Source organism: Danio rerio, chromosome 8 (genome assembly GCF_049306965.1).
Source record: "Danio rerio strain Tuebingen ecotype United States chromosome 8, GRCz12tu, whole genome shotgun sequence".
Lineage (NCBI taxonomy): Eukaryota > Metazoa > Chordata > Actinopteri > Cypriniformes > Danionidae > Danio > Danio rerio.
This window is the reverse complement of record NC_133183.1, coordinates 31,783,504-31,802,451: the sequence shown is the minus strand read 5'-3', so window position 1 is coordinate 31,802,451 and position 18,948 is coordinate 31,783,504. Positions and strand designations below refer to the sequence as shown.

The window sequence follows — 18,948 nt, the reverse complement described above, 5'->3', positions numbered from 1 at the left end:
TAATAAATTAAACTGAGATCGGTTTAAAAACTATTTTAGCAGACCTGGATGACATTTAACATCAGGTTTCAGACATTTCATCCAGATAGTTCTGAATGTGTTTTCAACAACAACAAAAAAATAATAAAAATAATATTAAAAGGTTATCAGTGTTATTGCAGTTTTATTTTATTTGTTTAATGTCAGTGATTTATAGGGCCATAATTTGCTAAAACTCCGAAACACGAAAATGTGTTTTAGTTGGTTGAAAATGTATAATTTGTTCAAAAACGCTGCAAAATAAATCCCCTTTTAAATTCAGGATAATTTAACTAAGGCCCGATTTAATTTAAAATAAGCCCATTATAAGTAAAACCCGTTTTAAAATCATATATTTATACAAATTCCAGAAACTGTCCTGTCTTAATACATCACTGCACACAAATTCTTCTGACTTGCAAATAAAAAAACAATGTAAAACTTTATTAAGAGGATGATGCGTAAAAGATAAACGTCCCTTTGTCCATTTCTGTATTTTTTGATCGACGATGCAGGTCCCTTTATTATGTTGAGAAGCAAAAAACTTACACTTTCTAGATGTCCAAAAACACAAATTATTGCCGCTAACAAAAAGGCGCTGAAATCAAGATTGCTAGAGTCTACACGGTTCTCACTGTGCCTATATTAATTGCGCGCGCCCACCCGCCCTTCAACTCGCTCTCATCCAGCTCAAACAAGCGCTCAGCCATGTCCACAGCCGCAGCATCGGCGCCGACCTCTGCTCCCAAAACGCCAAAACGGAGGTCCAAGGCCAAGAAGTCTGGAGCCAGTGTATCTGATTTGATCCTGAAGATCGTGTCTTCCTCAAAGGAGCGCGGTGGAGTCTCTCTGGTGGCCCTGAAGAAAGCGCTCGCTGCCAATGGTTATGATGTGGTCAAAAACAACTCGCGCGTCAAACTGGCAGTGAGGCGACTGGTGGCAAACGGCCGACTGATTCAGACCAAAGGCACCGGAGCATCAGGATCATTCAAGATCGGCTCGAAAGCTGCTAAAAAGCCCAAGAAGGCAAAGGCGAAGAGAAAGACGCCCAAGAAGGCAAAGAGAAAGACAACTAAGAAGCCTGCTGGGGCCAAGAAATCTCCAAAGAAGAGGAGAAGAAAGGTTCTGAAGAGTCCCGAAAAAGCCGACGAGACAGCCGCGGTCAAGAAGAGCCCAAGACCCAAGAGAGCCAAACGAAGAGCTTCCAAAACAAACAGAGCAAGAACAGCCAAGAAATAATTGATTTAAAGCAAAATCACTGTTCTTATAATTTATAAAGATTTGCTGCATTAGTTTAATGCTTTGTAAAAAATAAAATAATTCTTAATTGCACTAAACTTGGTGTTTTGATTATTTTAGTAGCCTAAATTATTCATGCTGTTAGAAAGTAGCCTATAGATTTCATTATTGTTATTATTATTATACAGTTGATATCAGAATTATTAAACCCTCTTTGATTTTTGTTTCTTTTAAATTTTTTTTACTAAATTTTGGTTTACAGAGCAAGGAAAAATTCACAGTAGGCCATGTCTGATAATAGGCTATTATTTTCTTCTGGAGAAAGTCTTATTTGTTTTATTTCGGCTAGAATAAAAAGCAGTTTTTAATTTTTTTAATAAACGCTTTATGGTCAAAATTATTAGCCCCTTTAATCTTAATCTATATTTTTCGGCAATTTACTTAATGAACCATTGTTATACGATTAACTTGCCTCCTAACCTGCCTAGTTAACCTAATAGTTGAGCCTTTAAATGTCACTTTAAGCTTTTTAGAAATGTCTTGAAAAATATCTAGTCAAATATTATTTACTGTCATCCTGGCAAAGATCAAATAAATCAGTTATTAGAGATGAGTTATTAAAACTATTATGTTTAGAAATGTGTTTAAAAAATATCTCCGTTAAACAGAAATTGGGGAAAAATAAACAGGGGGGCTAATAATTCAGACTTCAATTGTTTATTATTTATAATTACTTGTAATAGCAAAAGTATCACAGGTGGTGAAAGTAGTAGCAGCAGTAATACACTAATTGCAGCATGTTACTTATTTTCTATACAACAAAGTTCTCATTATTTAGAGCTAATAAACTATTTACCCACACTGAAATTTGAATGTGCTAATTATATTATTACACATATACGGCAAAAGTTCATATACAGTAGGTTTCACATAGCCTATATAAAAGTCGTCACATAAAACATAAATATATTGCAAAATGGCCGTTTACTTATTATTATTATTTACACATATTAAAAAAATATGTACATACATGCTAAAATAGGCCAATACATTATATAGCCTATTCATTAATATATTGCATGAACGAACACATATTTGAACATGAATATCTTGCAGTATAGTTGAAAAATGTAAAAGTCCATTTTTGCAATATTTTGAATTGTTGCATAAATCTTTGTTATATATTTTAGATAAAATTTGAATATGAACTTGTACTGTTTGTCATATATTATGATTCTTATCAGTAATGCTGATTTAGTGATCTAAGATACATTAAAATAACTTTATTCGGGCAGTTTGGCATTGAAATGATAATTACGTGTGTAATTGTGTATGGTTTATGTTATTCCACTAGATGGTGTTGTTTGAAAGCATTAAGCTCTGCAGTCGCCCATAAGTTTATACATTTGGCCAAGAGCTTTTAAACTGCTGCTTTTCGGATAACTCCATCTAGTGGATTAACGTGCATAAAGCTCATGCGTAAATACGCACGCAATTAAATCACACAAACGTGCGCAGTCACTTTCTACATGAATACTCTTGAACTTAAAGCAACTAAAACGAATAAACAATAGATCGGAAAATAACGTAAAAGGTCAACATTTTATGATCATGTCATAAACCTAGTTATAAAAATGTTAGTTTGGGAATAAACGTCCCTTTACCTATGGAATTTTAACATTAATATTTTTAATCATGCAATATAAATTATGGTTAATACTCAAAAATATAATAATACCTGAAAATATATCTGTTAGCTTGACTTCTGTACAATTGAGGCTATTGTTTATGATGTAGGATGTGAGCTTGTAACAGAATTTCCATTCTATTTATGTCATTAGTGACAAAGTGACATTAATTGTGATATTTGTATTACGAGGAGATAACTTTTAAAAAAAAAAACTTCTTTTATTGAAGATGTTACAATTCATCCTTGTGATTTAAAAAAAATCTCTTATTCTAAAGCAGGTAAAGAGCATGCAAACATTCTCTTTAATGAAGTGCTTCATAAACAAACCTTAAAAGCACTGTGGGGTGAATATTATGAAGATATATCACATTACATTTTGCTTTATACATTAAAAATATATTGTATTATTAGTTATTTCACATGCTGACAACATTGTCATACCACTTAAGCTAGAAGCCTTTTTGAATCCAAACATTTCTTTTTTTATTTTTATTTGAGCCTTTTTGTAATATATTTGATAATATTGATAATATTAAACTGTCTTTGGAATAATCACTTACTTGATTGTGTTTCTGATTTTTTACAAATGTGATGAGGTTTGTTGTGTCTATAGCACTGTCTGCTGCTATTGTGCTTGCAGTGTTACATCCATTTGTTTAAGTAATTTGAATCAACTGCATATTTTAAATAAGATGACCATGGTTGTCAAGTGAAACAAATTCACATAAAAAAGATTTAATGAAATTAAATCACCAACTCCAAATCGACTAGCAGGGGTGTCAAACTCAGTTCCAAAAGAGCCGAAGCCCTGCACAGTTTAGTTCCAACCCTGCCCTAACACACTTTCCTGTAGGTTTCAAACAAGCCTGAAGGACTCAATTAGTTTGATCAGGTGTGTTTAATTATGGTTGGAACTAAACTGTGCAGAGCTGCGGCCCTTTTGGAACTGAGTTTGACACCTGTGGACCATAGTGTGTTCCTGAAACACATTAACATAATAAAAATAGCAGACAGTACACTTTTTAAATGTTTTTTTATTTATATATATATTAAACTAATTTTAGGTTTTTAAAAGTTAAACTTCAACTTTTAAGTAAAGCCATGTTTTAAATTAGTTTATTTGATGCAAGTTGACATGATTTGTAAGTTTATTTGTTTCAACGCTAACAATTTATTTTGATGGTCCATTTGAGTATTAGTAGACTGTCTGCTTAATATCTGTTGATACTGCTCCTTCAACAGAAACTTTGGAAGTCATGTCAACTTACACTAACGCCAACCCCAACCCTAACCCCAACCTAACAGTCCACTTATAATCTAATGAGAATTAGTTGCAATGTAACTTAAATTCAACAAACAAACCATCAAAATAGGGTGTGACCGTTTCAACTAAGGCAAGGCAAGGCAAGGCAAGTTCATTTATATTGCACATTTCATATACAGTTTCAATTCAAAGTGCTTTACATAAACAAGCAAAAAAAGAAACAAACAATAAAATGATTAAAAACAGATAAAAACAGATTAAAATGTGTTAAAACAGGTCATAAAAGAATAAAAAAAGAAAAGAAAGACATAATAGTGCGATCTGTCGGACGTAGCACAGTGCTCATTCAGTAAAGGCACAGCTAAACAGATGTGTTTTCTGTCTTGATTTGAATGTGCCTATTGTTGGAGCACATCTGACATCTGAACTTATTTGTAAGCAGCAGAAATGTTTTTACAGCTATTACAAAATTTACTTAACAAGAATCCTTTAAAATATGACAATTTATTGCCAATAATTTACAGTAAGTTTTGCAGTACTTTAATATTACAAATTATACAACTGTACTGGCACACAAAAAATTACTTAATCCAGCACAACAACAACAACAACAACAACTACAAAAAGCATATTTCCTTTTGTTTTTTCTTGTTCACTCAACTTTTGGAAACATCAACTGCACTGACCTAAAATTATACAGTATGTCAGTAATACAAAAACAGTTAGGTTAACATAAGATTATTAGTTTTCTGGAGAGGTGAACTACTCTGTAAGAAACCTTTTTAAGTTGTGCCAACTAAACATTTTTATCAGCAAAACTACAATGCTTGATGAGTGAACAAAAAAAAACAAACAAACCTTATTTCCTTTTGTTTTTTCTTGTGTACTTAACATTTTTTTCACCTTTATTTGAAACGACAGTAGGGAGTATGGACAGGAAAGTGTTGGGAGAGGAGAGGGATGAGCATAGAACCAGGAGGTAGGAATCAAACTCAGGTCACTATGAACACCGGAGTGCCAGGTGTCAACACACTAACCACTACACCATCAACTCCAACATTTACTTGAAAACATCAGTTGAGTGAACAAAAAACTCTTGTGGAAATTGGTACTGAGAAATAATACATTATCACAACAAACAAAACAGAGACAAATGTTAACAAAACACTTATTAGAAACAGAATTAGAAACCGGACAGGAGGTAAAACAATAATGATAAACAAGACAAGGATCAAAACATGGCAGGACAAAGACAGTTTTTTGTTCACTCAACATTAGATATTTTAGGTCAGTGCAACTGATGTTTTCAAAGGTTGTATGCATGTCAACACCAATGGTGTAGTGATTAGTGTGTCGACACAAGGCACTCCAGTGTTCACACTGATGCTGGTTTGATTCCCACATCGATGTCCTTTGCTAATCCTGCCTCTCTCCCCATGCTTTCCTGTCTATACTCTCTACTGTTGTGTCAATTAAAGGTGAAAAAAAGTTAAGCACAAAAGAAAAATCTAAGGAAATAAGGATTATGTTTTTTTTGTTCACTCAACTTCAGGCATTCCAGTTCTGCAGACAAAAAATGTTCAGTTGGCACAACTTAAAAAGTTTTGTTACAGAGTAGTTCACCTCTCCAGAAAACTAATAATCTTATGTTAACCCAACTAAATGTTTTTACTGAAAAATAATTGAATGTCAGTGCAGCTGATGTTTTTTTAAAAGTGGAGAGAACAAAAAAAGTGAAAGGAAATAAGGATTCATTGTTGTATCGACTTATTTTTTTGAAGAAAATTCTGCTATAGGGCTTTCATGATCCCCTATGCTCACAGCAGTTTTAGGAGATGCTTATAATAAAGAGGATTTGAAAAACCTGCTAATCTTGTACATTTCTAAAACAAGAAGCCAACCAATTTCAATTCCTCCTCTTTCAAAGCCAATGGAAAATTTAAAACGCACAGTCTCTTGCGTCATCAAAACCATTCTGAAGACTCATCAAAATCCTTCGTAGCTTTAAATATAAATCTATTAGTGAACAGATCATACTTTACAAAAAATATAAATATATTTGATTCATTCACTTCATGAAATTGTCCTTCAACTTAACGTTTGAACGCAAGGTACCAAAACACAAAGAGGAACCTCATAGTCTCATGACCCTTCCCCCACGGATTTGAAACTGAGAAGTGGTTTTATTAAGGAAGTCAGCAAAATCTATAATCACCATATTTGATTGAAAATCACATTAGTGCAGGAGACAGCAAAACACCCATCTGGCGATCATGAAGTCAAGAGCATTTCACCTGCTGATGCTCTGCTGTTTTATCAGTGTCTGCAACCTACATCCACTTATTCGTCCCAATAATGGACTGCGATTGTGCCGCAAAAACTCAAGTTTGACAGCACTGGAGGTTCTACCAGGCGGAGGATGGGATAACCTGCGCAACATAGACATGGGCAGAGTGATGAATCTGAGCTATTCCCAGTGTCAGACCACAGAAGATGGAGTCTATCTCATTCCAGATGAGGTCTTTGTCATTCCACAGAAAGTGAGCGGAGTGGAAACAAACTCAGAGATCATCATGTCGTGGCTGGAACAGAAAAGCTCAACTTCAAGCTCCGTTAATGCTGATGTTTCCTTCTTCTCAGTGCTCAATGCAAAATTCTCCACAGAAAACCAGCGCATGAAGACCCACCAAGTGAAAGAGGGTTCTGTTACAGCACGGGTTCAAGTAAGTACAAAATAATGATAATGAAAAAAAGAGCTATATGTATATGATAGTTATACATATGTAGGCCCGCACGGAATCTGTGCATGCAGAAAGCCCATCATTGAGTCTATTTATTTACTTGTGTGTAAATTACTAATTATTCAGTCTTCAAATTAACTTCAGTAATAATATTGACTAATATAAAAGTGTTCATATGATTTATCTACAATACAGTTTAAAATAATATGTGATGAACTAGCTTTGTTTACCAAATAAGTGGATCTAGATCGATTTGCATTGTAAACATTGAATAAAAGTTAGTATAGCTTAAGTTTTTAGTCACGATACTCCCAAAATAATTCCACATAAATCCACAGATTTTGTTTTATTATTATTATTTTTTTGTACAAAATTCTCAGCAGAAGTAGCAAAAAATGTCCACAAATACTGACTGGCCCTAGTTATATGTAACCTTGAATGACAAATTCTCATATAGCTACGTACATAAACAGCTAAATAAAATATGGCTAACATTTTAGTTGAATTACCTATTCATAGTAGTAACTGTGTATAAACTGCATATTAGTAAGATTCTGGCTGTTTATTAATACTTATAAAGTATGATCTTTTTCAACTTCCCTAATCTTACCCAATACCTAAACCCAACAAGTACCTTACTAACTAATAATAAGCAGCAAACTAGTCACTTATTAAATAAAAATAAAAGTCGTAGATAATGGTGGTTTATAGTATAAGTTGTACCTTAAAATAAATATTGACCATATTTCCGCATTTCATGTGCATAGAATTTTTTTCTTTTCTTCAAAAAATGTTTAAAGTAAATGATGGAATTCAATTGCAATACTGACTGTCCTTGGTTAATTTTCTTAAACTATGAAAAATTTGTTTCTCAGGTCCGTAACCATCTGTACACAGTAAAGGCGTACCCTGACTTCACTCTGGACTCCCGCTTTGCAAAACAGGCAGAAGAAATCGCTGACGCCATTGAAAACAATCAAACACGTCATGCTAATTATTTGTCAGAGAAACTCGTACTTGATTACGGCACCCATGTCATCACAAGTGTTGATGCTGGAGCCACATTGGTGCAAGAAGATTATTTAAAAATGTCTTATATCTCCAACAGTCAGTCAGACAAGTCTTCTGTTTCAGCATCAGCCGGCGCTAACTTCTTTGACAAAGTTAAATTTGATATTGGTGGGAATACCTCCCAAGGCAGCTCTCAAAGCAGTAGTTATCAGGGCAACATCACCTATTCTTTAATTCAGAGCCACGGAGGAGCTTTATTCTACCCAGGCATCACTCTGCAGAAGTGGCAACAAAGTACGCTCAATAATCTGGTGGCAATTGACCGCTCTGGGCTGCCGCTGCACTATTTTCTTAATCCATCAACATTCCCAGACCTCCCAACACCAACAGTGAACAAATTGGCTTCAACAGTGCGTAAAGCAGCAGAGCGTTACTATAAAGTGAACACCATTCCAGGTTGTGTAAATGTGGATTCCCCAAACTTCAACTTTCAGGCAAATGTAGACGATGCATCTTGTGAGGGTCCGATCACCAATCTTAGCTTTGGTGGCATTTACCAAAGATGCACTCCACTGACTCCAGATGGAAACATCATCTGTGATGAAACAGCACAGAAAAACCCAGCCACCGGTGGTTATTCTTGCCCTCAACATTACAACACCACCTTGTTACACTCTGAGATAGTGGAAAAAGGCTTTAATCATTATGAATGCCACACCCACTGCCATTCCTGTGGTTTCTTAGGGTTGTCTACTTGTTGTGACAAAACATGTGGTGATTCTTACCACGTCCGTCGTGCTAAACTTGAAACGCTCTGGTGCTCTTCAACACATAAAACCCCTGAGAACTCTGGATATCTCTTTGGAGGTCTGTTTGGACCAGGCATCCAAAACCCATTGACCAAATCCAGCAGTTGTCCTCCAAGTTACTTCACCCAACGCTTCTTGTCTAATGGCATGATGATTTGTATGAGCAATGATTATGAGATTGGAACAAGATTCTCAGTGCCATTTGCTGGGTTTTTCAGTTGTCAATCTGGCAACCCTCTTTCAAATGGTCAATCTCGCTGTCCGCCTCAGTTCAGCCAACATCTCGCTGCCATCAGTGATGGCTGTCAGGTTTTGTACTGTGTCCAGTCTGGTGTGTTCAGTGGTGGTCATTTAAAACCAGTTCGTCTTCCACCGTTCACAAGACCACCAGTGGTCGGCATGATTGCGACAAACACAGTGGCCGTAATGACAGAAGGTGAGCGTTCTTGGGTGAGAGTTGGAGAGACTAAAATGTGGCGATTGGCAAAGCCTGGTGACATTAAACAAATGCAATCAATACTCGATGCCTCTGAGATGTCTGGAGGAAAAAAGGCTGGAGTAGCCATTGGTATAATAGTCCTGGTTGCTCTCGTTGTCGCAGGCACTGTGGTTATAATGAAAAGAAGAAATAGGTTCTCTAGTCTAAAGCTGAACAGAGGTTATGAAGAGATTAGTGAGGGACGAAATGAGAGCAGTGTTGAGATTGAACAAGAGCAGAATGAAGCTGCAAATGAAAACCCCAATCAACAACTACTCTCATAACAGTCACTTTAAGATCAACGTCCAGAGACTTATAGTTAAGCTTCATAACATTTTAATAAATATTAGAAGTATAGTGATTACTGAAAGTTGTCTGAATTGTCTAAATGTTGTCTTGCTTTACAACCAACAGTTGAAACAAAGAAAAAAAAAATGTTTCTATTAAATGTCTCTGTCATTATAAAAATATAAAAATGATTTAGTTAAATATGAGGAAAGACTGTATAAAGTATGTTTTACTACATACGTGTAAGTGTTATATATTTTTTGTTTTGAAACAAGTGTTCATTACTCTGAAATGAATTAGTTTTGGGGAATCTATGAATTATAGGTTTAAACGCAAAATTATTTTCAATGGATTTATACTTTTTTTCCCCAAATATATGTAGATCGGTGTGCTTTTTCTGACTAATAAAGAGTTCTTGAGCATACATAAGGACATGAAATCTTGAGTTTTAATTCTGTTGTTTTAACCTAATATTAGGGTAATTGTAATAGACAAGAGAAACACTCTAACAACACTGTAAAAAAGTTGACTCAACTTAAAACTTTATGGCAACCAGCTTAAGGACATTTATGAGTTTACTCAACTTAAATCAAGTGCAGTATTAAGGTTTACAGTTAAATCAACTCAAAAAAGCTCTGCACCAAGTTGCCTTACAATTTTGAATTGAGTGAACTTGTATTTACAGTGATGTGATGTGACAATTAATCTACAAATCTCGACTACTTCTGTTCCTCTATTGGTTATCCTACATCCATTTTCCTCCTAATAGTGTCTTTTTTCACAACTCAATATGGCACCACTTATCTGTTGTAATTTGCATTTACATGACAAGAAAGTATTGTTTCACAAAGAAACCATCATGGTTTGCTCACATGAACAATCAGATATTTTAATTTCATTTCAAACAGAAGAACAGGAATTAGGAAAGTTCTAGGTAAGTGATAGGAACTACCTACCACCTACCTATTTAGTAGTAAATATCTAATTGTAGAAAATTACTTCCATTTCATAAGTTACTGTATTCACAGCTACCATCATTTGACCTTCTTCTAAATTAGAACACAAGCACATGTTTGCAAACAATCAAAGTCAACAATGTTAGGGAACAATCAATACCACAAATGAAGAATCAACCTAATACAATAGGTCTCAGTAAACAATCCCAGAATTCTGCCCAGACATACATGAAAAAATCGCAGAGGAGCACTAAAATGTTTTCTCCCTCCCTCTCCCTCTCTCTCTCTCTCTCTCTCTCTCTCTGTCTCTGAAAGCAATTAATACTGTAGAGTAGAATTTTTTCTCATGCAGCAAAATATATTTTGTGTTTATTTTGTGTGATTGTGGAGGCCATTTGAGAACAGTAAACTCATTGTCATGTTCAAGAAACCAGTCTGAGATGATTCCCACTTTATGACGTGGCACCATGGTATTCTGTTGGAAGTAGCCATCAGAAGATAGGTACACTGTGGTCATAAAGGGATGGACATGGTCCGCAACATTACTCAGGTAGGCTGTGGCATTGACACGATGCTCAATTGGTGCTAAAGGGCCCAAAGTGTGCCAAGAAAACATCCCTCAAACCATTACAGCGCTACCACCAGCCTGAACTGTTGATACAAGGCAGGATGGATCCATGCTTTCATGCTGTTGACGCCAAATTCTGACCCTACCATCCAAATGTCACAGCAGAAATCGAGACTCATCAAACCAGACAACATTTTCCAATCATCTACTGTGTGAATTGTAGCCTCAGTTTCCTGTTCTTAGCTGACAGGAGTGGCACCCAGTGTGGTCTTCTGCTGCTGTAGCCCAACCGCCCCAAGGTTTGAAGTGTTGTGCATTCAGAGATGCTCTTCTGCATACCTCAGTTGTAACGAGTGCTTATTTGAGTTACTGTTGCTTTTCTATGAGCTGGAACCAGTCTGGCCATTCTCCTCTGACCTCTGATATCAACAAGGCATTTGTGCATTTTCCCTTTTTGGACCATTCTCTGTAAACCCTAGACATGGTTGTGCATGAAAATCCCAGTAGATCAGAAGTTTCTGAAATACTCAGACCAGCCCATATGGCACCTACAACCATGCCATGTTCAGAATCACTTAAATTAACTTTCTTCCCATTCTGATGCTCGATTTGAACTGCAGCAGATTTAATTTACTCTAATTCCTTTTTTTTGGATTAGTTTCTTTAATAAACTGGGATCGCCACAGCAGAATAAACCACCAACTTATCCAGCATATGTTTTACACAGTGTATGCCCTTCCAACTGCAACCAATAACTGGGAAACACCCACACACTTCCATTCATACACATACACTACGGATAATTTAGCCTATTCAATTCACCTATACCGCATGTCTTTGGACTGTGGGGGAAACCGGAGCACCCGGAGGAAACCCACGCGAACATGGAAAGAACATGCAAACTCCACACAAAAACGACAACTGGCCCAGCCGAGGCTCAAACCAGCAACCTTCTTGCTGCAAGCCGAGAGAGCTACCCACTGCGCCACCGTGCTGCCCAATCTACATTCAATTTATAGTAATTGTCATGTTACCTACCTGCATCAGTTTTTCGATCCTAGTCATTCACACTTTATTGTCCAGTCCTCTTTACTGTCCTGTATTGTAAATGGCAAGGTCGCTACATAATTAACACTAAAAGGTCACATGAAGTATGTACAGATTACATTTATACTACAAACATTCATATTTTATAGAATATACTCTCACTTAGAGCTATTGACCACAGACCAAGTTATGTTTCACAACAAGTCACTGACGCCACCTGCTGTTGAGATGATGTCATTTCACTGGAATATCCCCACAGCTAATACTGCAATGGCACATTTCCTCCAGAAAAATGGTACTGTAAATTACCTATAGACAAAAATAAAACATGAAAAAACAACAACAACAACAACATTATTGTCATGTATTTAGTTTGCAAATGTTCTTTCCATTGCTTTACCAACATAATGTGCTAACCACTTTGATATGTTTACGGGCCCTGTGCAATGTCTACCATTCAGCTTCAGGGGAAAATAAAATACATGCTGCATATTGTCATCCACATGTGCTGCATGATTAATCTAGACCTGCATGATTTATCTAGACCTTCCACTGCATGCAAAGTCTCATGACAGCCCTCCCCCACTGCACAGCTGGTATTTAATGAAAAAAAAAAATCTAAATCAAAACAAAACCAGTGACCGGATGAAATCTGTCCAGTGTCCAGCAGCACAGAAGAAAAAGCTTGAAAGGAAGACACTCCCTTCTACAAATGCCACAGACTCTCTCACAGCCGTCTCTTTCACTGTTAGCATTCCACAGAGCGACTCTACAGCTGTTACACTTGAAGAAACTGTGTTTCAAAAGAGGAACCGAGGAAAATACTTTTTTTTAAAGTAGGTCAACATGGTGGTGTAGCACAGCTGGAACAGACTATTGTATGAAAGCTACTTAGAGGGCAAAACTGGCACTGGTAAGGTTTTTTTTAAATATATTTTTAAACAGTTCCTTAAATCCTATTAATACAAAATAATTCAAAATAAATTCATCATATCATTTTAAAATGATCTTTTTTTGAATGCATATTTCTTCAATAAAGTTTCTATTCCTGAAATATTACATTTTAACCCTCATTTCTCTGTAGACATCATCATGGACACCAATAAATGTGTTTCCCTCACATTCCTTTGTATTTGTCTGATGTTGGCACACTGGGACTCAAGTTCAGCTTGTCACACTGGCTCTCAGACGGAATGTGAAAAAGCTCCATTTGTGCCTGGCTACAATCTGGCAGGAGAAGGCTTTGATGTTGTCAAGATGCGTCGTAAAGGTGCCTTTCTGATAAATGTCAAGTCACACATAGACAACGGTACCTGTACCATCTGCAAAAACCGCTTTCAAGGAGGGCAGATGCAGAAACTCCCCTCAGCCGTGTTGGACTGGCGACCCTTCAGCCGCTGCAGCAAACAGCTTTCTAGTGCTCTTCATCATTCTGTCGACTCCCTTATGAAGAGTTCAACGTCACTTGTTAATAATAACTGGGAAATGGATCTTAGCCTGGATGACATGGGAAAGGTGATTTTTGGAGGGAGTCGATCAGATATTGCTCAATTTGCCCATTCTCAGAATACAATGGATAAGGCAACCTTTGCCCTTCATGAGATCAGCTGTACATACTACAGGTTAGTCTATATTTTTGTATTGTATTTATACTATTTGCCCAAAAAATGACAACAATACACTCAATATCTCTCTACACCCTTGCATGATGATTATGATAATAATCACATCAGCAGTGGGCGAGTTGAAGATTCTAAAATCAACTTCTACAATATGTTTTGTGCAAACCTCTGTGCAAAATTAGTCCTGTTCAGAGATCAAATAAATGTATTTAGCAACAGAGTTTTTGGTCAGTCCTTATTCAGTGTCATAAGTTTTACAGTTTCAATAATTATTTGGTCATTGAAACCTAAACAATGTCACTTAAAATAAACGAATGTGAAAAAATATTTGTCGGTATCTGTATTTTTCCAAGTATTTAACCGAACAACGTCTGCGCTTTAATAAATGTATAATGTTGCTATAATGCTGATATTTGTCAGGACGGATTTTGGGGGAAACTGTTACATACCTGTCAAAGATTTTACATGAATCGTTCAAAATGGCAGGTGTATGTGAAAACACTGTAATTTTTCTATTCGCTCTAACAAGATGTCCTTTATCTACGTGCAAACCGATCTCTCTAATCTCCACACAGAAAGTAGAACCAAAGCACAACCAAAACAATGTTCGCTTTAGGGTTCAACCCCTAGAGGGCGTGATGAGCAAAAATATATGATAAATATAGCTGCAAGCAGCAATTAACGGGATTCAAGCATTTTAGCAGCGTAACGTTATATAGCAGTTAGGAAGTCTGTAAGTAGTTTACTCGACAATGAAATAAATTATTAGAGTATTAGTGTTTATAGATTGAGCTAACAAATGTTTGATTACACACTCCAAAAAAGCAACTTTGGTTTATATATATTGACAAATTTTTAATGAACATTTGTAATGGCCGCTGTTATGTCGAAGTATTCATTATAAGCAGCCCTATGATATAATTTGTAGATCAAGTCATGGCACCTTAGAAAAAGACACTGCATGTCAAATTTCTAGTTAATCAGATAAATGGTTACTCAGATACTGTGATTTTTCAATGTATAGCGCCACCATCTGGCCAATGTCTACGAGTTTCATGCTATGACCTTTGATTGACCTCTTGCATATGTGTAACAAGTTTGGTGAAGATATTTTAATCCATTCATGAGTTAGGGCCATTTTAGCTCTTCCCAATAAAAAATTCAAAAGGGCAGTGAAACATGCTATTAGTGATCTCCTACTGCCATCTAGTGGCCACGGTGTAATTTTTTCATGTGATTACAGCCATTTAGGAGTGCATAAATATATTCCTTCTGTAAATGAGCATGCTATAACTCTAAATGTTGTATTTTATTAAAATAATTATCTACAGAGTTAAAAAGTTTGACAAGCTTTGACTAAATTTGATCTTAAATGCATTAACTGTGTTTATGGTATGTCAGTTTGAGATTCAGAATGCATTCTTTGCTACAGAGCAGTAAAATAAACTATATGTGGTCTGTTACTGCTACCATCTAGTGGCCACAGTTCTGATTTTTTAAATATGTTTTTAAACAAGGTGTTTAATTATAGAACCAGTTTTTGCCTATTTGAATTATTATGAAGAAGTTAACTGGGACTAAATTAATTTTTTAATACATAACAGTGTTTGCATCATGTCAACATGTGATTCAGAATGATTCTAAAAGCAATTTCCCTGACTTTAAACTTTAAAAATGTAAAAAAACAAAGGTATGCAAATGTTATGAACAAATAATACGTGGTCTTGTGCTAACATCGAGTGGTTAAATTTGGTAGGTGACAATTTAAAGTCTGTGTTATAGTGGCTAAAATGATAGAATATTGAAAATATGTGTTTTTGAGATCTGTAAAACATCCAAGATGGGACAAAAAATTTAGCATGTAAATAATTTAAGTGATAAGCTTGAACTAAACTTGTAAATGTGTGTAAATGAAGCATGTTTACTGCATTTTTAAGCCATTTTAGCATGTTTTTAGGACCATCTCTACTATTATAGCGCCACCTATTGCCCGATCTCCACAAAAAAATCGCAAGTTTCTAGCATCTTTGGAGTGAGTAGATCAATAATTATCAAAAAAAAGTTAAACTTTTCACTTTGGATAGCTGTAACGGGCTCATTTACAAAAGGGGCATGTCTACATGAACCTACATGCCTGTAAACCCATAAGGAAAACTCAAAACATCACAGAAATTGGTGAGCACATGAGGCACATCAATGTGAAACAACACTGGTTTCGTTGCGATTGAGCTAAAAACCAGGGACTAGTTCGCAAAAGTAGGTTTTTTTACATATTGATGATTTTTGAACGAACTATTTGATTGACAGCAATGGTTTTAGTCTCAAACTGTTCGGTATGAGCAGGCCTATCATATGATATGCATTTTGTGTGGCTGTGTAAAACTCTGTGTAATAACCAATTTATTACAACTTCAAAAAACTTAAAAAAAAATTTTTTTACAAACCTTTAGGACCATGAGTCGAACATGCCCACCGAGTTTTGTTTTGATCACTCATTGGTAACCTTGTTTAATGGCTGCTCAATATTTATTAGCTAATGGCGGCCATGTTTTTTGAGATATGCCAATGTCCTTTTAGTATGTCATAACAACTTGGACAAAGACACTGCATGCCAAATTTCAAGCTGATTGGACTAATGGTTGTAAGGTTAGGGTCTTTTTATGGTTTTTAAACTTTATAGCGCCACCATGTGGCCAAAGTCCGCGCGTTTTACACTGTGACCTCAAATTGACCTTACACATGTTTGTGCCAAGTTTGGTGATATGTCATTTCATTCAAAAGTTATAGCTACAATTAGCATATAGCTTCAATTACAATTGAACGTTTTTGTGTACTGTTTTGTGTGAGAATAAAAACTTCAACTTTTTTTGATAAGTATTAATATTCAGTGTTCAGAGACCATTTCAGAACTGTTTTGGTTCAGATTGGGCAAAAAACCTAGGAATAGCTTGCAAAAGTAGGTTTCGGACAAATCACAGGTAGCGGAAAAACTTTCCAGCTGTCTGGAAAATTTAAGTGACCCCATTTCAGGCTAACCCAGGGACTACAAATATGTATGTTTTTTGAGTCTACGACAAACGGTGTACAAATGGCGGCCAAAAATGTCTAAAATGTTGGTTTTTAGCACCATAGCGCCACTTATGGTCCGATTTGGCTGATTTTTGTTGAGCATGTAATGTACCAGAATACTACCATCTGACCAAGTTTCAGCTCTCTAGGCCTTACAGTTTGGTCAGAGCAATAGCAACTTCAGCAGAAAAAAACATAATAATAAGAGCAAAAATTAACAAAAACAATAGGGTTTCAACGCTTCGCGCTCGAACCCCTATTTATGAACAATCCATTGTAAACCATCAGATGAACATTTTCTGTGCGTGATTTTAGTGATTGTTAGTCAGTTCGTGCCTAGTCAGCTACTACTATACATTTAGACATTTCCCTTATGCTGTTTTCATATTTTCAGTTTCATAAACAACATTAAAAAATGTTTTAAGCGCAAACTTTTGTCAATTCAGACTCTTAAAATCATAAAAGTTGTAACAACATTGTGAATGTGTCTCATGATGCAGATGCAATATCTTAAAGATAAAGCATGTAATGCTGATCTGACAAAAAAAAAATGTTTGCCATAAAAAGGTCACTGATTTATCTGAAAAACCACAGATTTATCTGAAAAAGAAACCTAGACAAAGCATTAATGAGTACTTTCTTATCACCTCCCATGACAAAATAGCTGTCAAAAATCAAAATGTCAGGCAGTTTTTACAGTTTTATTTAGAATCTACTGAGATATGACCTTTTTCTGTTTGCAGTTACAGAATAACAGACAACCCAGAGCTCAGCGCTGAATTCTCAAAACATCTCCAGAAGCTTCCGGCACAGTATGATGCACAAACAAAACCTTTGTACCGAAGGACTATTGAAACATATGGCACTCACTACATACGCCAAGTCCATCTGGGTGGGCGAGTGAGGCGGGTCACAGCTTTTCGAACATGTCTTGCAACCCTGAAGGGCTTCTCGGAGACCGATATCAAAAACTGTCTAAATGTGGAGTTAAAAATCACTTTGGGGTTCTTGCCAGGCAATGCCTCGCTTTCCAACAAATGCTCTCAAATACTTAAGGATAATCTGAGCATGGGTTTCTACCAGGGCTTCATGACACACAAGACAGAGGTTCTGGGAGGAGAGAAATACTTCCCAGACCTTGTTTTAAGCCAAAGCCCAGCTGAAGCTTACTCAAACTGGATGATGAGCTTGCATAACAACCCTGACGTTATTTCATATGCTATTTTCCCTCTCCATCATCTGGTGGCAGATCCTGAGGTTAGTTCCAACCTAAAAATAGCAGTAACTGAATATATTGAAGAGAACATGATTTCTGTAGACCACAAGGAGAATCAAGGATGCTCTCAAACACCAAATCTGGATCATAACTGCTGTCCTATGAGAGCCGGTCGTGGCACATTAATAGTGTTAGTGCAGAGAGCTGCAGGACTGAAAGCTGATCTCTTCACACGCACTGATGGTTATGTCAAAGTCTGGTATAACTTCATGTATGAGGAGACTGAGGTGGTTATGGACAATAATGATCCTGAGTGGAATATCAGCTATGATTTGGGATCGGTTGAGTTTGGTCATGAACTCATATTTGAGGTGTGGGACAGTGATGTGATTTATAATGACATGGTGGGGAGATGTGTGGTCAGTCCTGAACGTGGGATTCACTCACACAGCTGTAAATTAAAGAGAGGTGTCCTTTATTTCACCTACAAGGCTTCTTGTGATGCTCATCTGACTGGACCCAGGTGTAGCAGATATTCACCAAAACTGTGAGACCTCTGTATTTGTATAGAACAAACAACTTACAGGCCAAACATGATTAGAAAATAAATAATTTTAAGACTTCTATTTGAACACACTGATGTCTTGTTAAAATCGTATGTACTTGGTGTACTTTTACATATGCTCCACTTTTAAATGGGTTAAATTTTAATAGCAAATAGAAACATGTAATTCAGAAATGCGGCTATTTGAAGATAATAGGTGCATATAAAATAACCAATGAATGATTGATAACTGATTATGGAAACTTTATGTACTGTGATTTTTTATGTGCACTTGTTAGCATAGCACTATTAAATACACATTCTATTTCTTTCTATATATATATATATATATATATATATATATATATATATATATATATATATATAT

The 18,948-nt window shown here is 35.9% G+C and overlaps 3 protein-coding genes across 4 annotated transcripts; all 3 read left to right on the top strand.

Annotated features, from left to right (window-relative positions):
• The first annotated feature begins 690 nt into the window (after positions 1 to 690).
• si:ch211-103n10.5 lies at positions 691 to 1,350 on the top strand. The gene is given in 1 exon segment (NM_001386330.1): positions 691 to 1,350. A coding segment is annotated over 1 exon segment (531 nt). The 5' UTR covers positions 691 to 726; the 3' UTR covers positions 1,258 to 1,350.
• Positions 1,351 to 6,446: 5,096 nt separating this feature from the next.
• On the top strand, positions 6,447 to 9,962 carry mpeg1.1 (macrophage expressed 1, tandem duplicate 1). Its single transcript, NM_212737.1, is given in 2 exon segments — positions 6,447 to 6,934; positions 7,828 to 9,962. Coding segments are annotated over 2 exon segments (2,157 nt in total). The 5' UTR covers positions 6,447 to 6,484; the 3' UTR covers positions 9,535 to 9,962.
• Positions 9,963 to 12,729: 2,767 nt separating this feature from the next.
• prf1.5 (perforin 1.5) lies at positions 12,730 to 18,648 on the top strand. Of its 2 annotated transcripts, XM_005167173.6 has the most exons (3): positions 12,730 to 13,022; positions 13,194 to 13,731; positions 17,544 to 18,648. In XM_005167173.6, the coding sequence occupies exons 2-3, from the start codon at positions 13,202 to 13,204 to the stop codon at positions 18,565 to 18,567; spliced, it is 1,554 nt and encodes a 517-aa protein (XP_005167230.1). In that variant the 5' UTR covers positions 12,730 to 13,022; positions 13,194 to 13,201; the 3' UTR covers positions 18,568 to 18,648. The 2 variants fall into 2 exon arrangements, with proteins under 2 accessions (XP_005167230.1, NP_001116718.1); NM_001123246.1 differs by lacking the exon at positions 12,730 to 13,022 and having other exon boundaries at positions 13,193 to 13,731; positions 17,544 to 18,580.
• Positions 18,649 to 18,948: the final 300 nt, after the last annotated feature.